This window comes from Astyanax mexicanus, chromosome 13, assembly GCF_023375975.1.
Source record: "Astyanax mexicanus isolate ESR-SI-001 chromosome 13, AstMex3_surface, whole genome shotgun sequence".
Taxonomy (NCBI): domain Eukaryota; kingdom Metazoa; phylum Chordata; class Actinopteri; order Characiformes; family Acestrorhamphidae; genus Astyanax; species Astyanax mexicanus.
In genome coordinates, this window is record NC_064420.1 from 8007703 (window position 1) to 8010933 (window position 3231).

At 34.4% G+C, this 3231-nt stretch overlaps 1 protein-coding gene across 1 annotated transcript; it reads right to left on the bottom strand.

The window, feature by feature from the left end:
- Window positions 1–291: 291 nt before the first annotated feature.
- Window positions 292–2613, bottom strand: LOC111196769 (urokinase plasminogen activator surface receptor). The gene is made up of 5 exons (XM_022686128.2): window positions 2507–2613; window positions 2038–2149; window positions 1816–1959; window positions 718–828; window positions 292–600 (listed from the first exon to the last, which is right to left on the bottom strand). The coding sequence occupies exons 2-5, from the start codon at window positions 2051–2053 to the stop codon at window positions 371–373; spliced, it is 501 nt and encodes a 166-aa protein (XP_022541849.2). The 5' UTR covers window positions 2054–2149; window positions 2507–2613; the 3' UTR covers window positions 292–370.
- Window positions 2614–3231: the final 618 nt, after the last annotated feature.

Here is a 3231-nt window from a genome sequence, read left to right on the forward strand (position 1 = left end):
TAGACACAAGTTTAATATCAATTTACAATATATTTTTATTGAAACCATTAGAGGCATTAAAGCATTTAAGCAGCTGTTTATCAGTTTATCATAATTATCATAAACGTTACTCCAGTTTCATTTCAGTTTGAAGAAACCGCTCTGGGTGAGCCCTTACAATAGCAGTACAGATTTACTGAGATTTAGATTTTATAGAAAATAACTCAACACACAGCCATGTCGAAATAGCTGCAAGACCAGTGATTATTATGAAAGAACATTTTAATGGAGAATGCAAAGAAGACTGCACACTGATCATCTCCTCACTTTTTATTAAAATGATTTTAATTAAAAAATCCATTTCATCACCTTTAATACACAAATCTGCTCATCAGAAAAAGACAGAAAAAGGGACAGAGGAGAAGGGGATAAAGGAGAGCAGGGGTCCCAGTATGAGGAGGAAGAGGCTCAGATTAACTCTTTCAGCTCCGTTACACAGATTCCCCTGACAGCAGCTCAAACTTCCAGAGACACCAGCTGAGGACATGCTCGCCTGACCTTCAGTACACATACTTCTGCTGACACAGCCTTTCAGTGTTACCTGAACATTTCCAGCACTACCTGTAAGAGAGAGAGTCCCAAAGAATTATAATTTAATAACTACATAAACTTATTTATATTAATAGTGTATTGACTCAGTTGTAAATTTAGTTAAAGAACAGTTCCTCTCTTTCTCACTTTTGATGTTGATGCAGTGATCTTCATCTCCCTCGCAGTCCACAATTCCTGTACAATCATTATTATCACATGTGTAGCACTTCCTCCCGTTAGGTGAGCCTGTGGACAAAGCTTTAAGCAGAACAATAAAGATGTTATTACAACTCAAAACAGACAAATCCACGTCCTGAAACTGTTACTACTATTAAATATATATATTTTTTGGAAAAAAGATACTTTGGACCAACCTTAAAAAAAAATACACTCTAATTTGTTACACATATATTAGTTATCAAAATCTCTTCCTGGTATAGTTATAATCTAATATTTTGCTTTAACATCAATTTAAACACTTTACACAAATACAAAAAAATACATTCAAAGAAAATAAAAAGATTATTTATTCCATTTAGTCCATAAACTGTTTTCACACATTTATTACTTTTGTTAATTTAGGAAGAACCTAATATTGTCTGTTACTCCCAAGTATAGTTTCTACTAATTAAAATCAGTCTAATTTTGTCCAAACCATGTTCATTTTGTGATTCAATACAATCTAAAAATAAGAATTTCTGTAATTTCAATACACCTTAATTGATCTATAAAGCAGTTTTCTCAACTTTTTCTTGGTCTTCCAGACTTTTGTGGCCAACAGTAGTTGTAATGTTCTGAGTGCTTGAAAGCTGCTTACAGGAGCCCAGACAACATTTAAAAAACAACAGAATTTACAAAGCTTTGACATTTGCATCACCTTGGCCTTTTCTAAAAATAAGCCAATGCACGATAAAGCTTATTAAGGTATGAGACTTTCTATGGTATGATAATATGGCATTTGAAAAAGTAAAAAGTATCCTAAAGATAAATGCAGGATTGAGATTTCTATTATCTGATACAGATTACTGTACTGCACAGTTTCTTACGGTAACCTAATTTAAAAGATTATTAACAAAATCTGTAAACATTCATTTGCATTTTTTCATATCTTAGCTTAAAACCCTTTTGGATTTTTTGCTGTATTTTTTTAATTTACGGACGGACAGATGGATACATAGATACTTTATTGATATTGTAAACGTAAGGTAGTGTAATTACTAACTTAATTATAAACTCTGGCAGTACCTGGCACTGATTGGCTGTTGCAGAGATCAGTACTGCAGCATTTTGTGTTGACGCTTATTTTCATAGCACCCAGGTTCATGCTCCCACTCACACACTCGGGTGAAGTTGCACATTTCTTCATTTGCACATCCTGTTTAAGTCCAGCTGTAAACACAGCACATGAGTTAGTGAAATATAAACACATAAAACACTTCATTCATTTTGTACTGGAGTCAGTCTTACCAATGTAAGTGACCATGGTTGTGCTGGAACACTGATCTGTACAGTCGACCGGTGTTTGGGTGCAGGTTCCAGGCGGCACTGGTATACACTGATTAACACTTCAGTCCCCGCACTGAAGGACAATAAGAATCCTACATCATTTCTTTATCCTCAAATTTAAACATCTGATAATTTAGGATACAAGCATGGTGTACTAATTACATTCAATGTATAAGACATGTACATAATCTGGATAAAATATGATCATATTGTTCTGAAAATCTATAAAAAAAATAAAATTATGTATATATATATATATATATATATATATATATATATATATATATATATATATATATATATATATAGCACATTTAGAAGTACACTTATTTAGAGAAGCAAATCTGAATAAGTATTTAATGCACTGGAAAACATTCACTCAAAAACCTTCCAGAATGTTCAGCTGAATATACAGTTTAGTCTTCCATACCTTCAGGAAAGAGCAGGCAGATGAGCATCAGTGTGACCTGCAGCCGCATTGTTGATGGGTTTGAGAGTTTGGAGAAGTTGGAGGAAGAATGTGGTAAAAGCAAGACGGGCACTGTTATAAATCTGATATAAGGGGGTGGAGCTTCTCAGAGACTTCACTGAGCCGCCCATAATAACTGTGGTCATGTGATCTTTTATAAATAAGTTTTAAAATTGTTAAAATTTCTGCCCTCATCAACTTCCTTGCAACTACCAAACTTATTTGGTAACAGTTTACTCTCCTCGTTTTACAGTGATTTGACCCCATAGCTTGTATAGAGCAGAGTTGATCTACTCTCCTTTCAGAATATACTGTTATAAAGTGAGGGTGGTGATGGAGGACAGACCTGGGGGAGGTACTGAAGTGGGGGGAGGTACACATAGAAAAAGTTGTTTACAGACTTGTGAAGTCTAAATTCACTTTCATTTCACCACATTCTGTGGTATTGAGATAAAATGAAACTTAAAGGTTCAGTTTCTACATTCTGCTCACAACATTCATCACAAGGCTAGCACTCCCTAACGGCTATACCCTCCAGCAAAAAGGGGTTAGGGAAGTGGCAGGATCAAACATGAAATGGAATGTAGCTGCGCACACTATTAAACCTTAACAACATTTCATATTTCATTATCTTTGCTGTGATGTATCTCAATCTCTATTTCTAGTGTCATGTTAAATGTAGTTTG

Coding starts and splice junctions, on each gene's coding strand:
- LOC111196769 (XM_022686128.2), bottom strand. Junction 829..1,815: donor CAACAGCCAATCAGTGCCAG/GTACTGCCAGAG, acceptor TTCTGCTTAAAG/CTTTGTCCACAGGCTCACCT. Junction 601..717: donor TCACTGCATCAACATCAAAA/GTGAGAAAGAGA, acceptor TCTCTCTTACAG/GTAGTGCTGGAAATGTTCAG.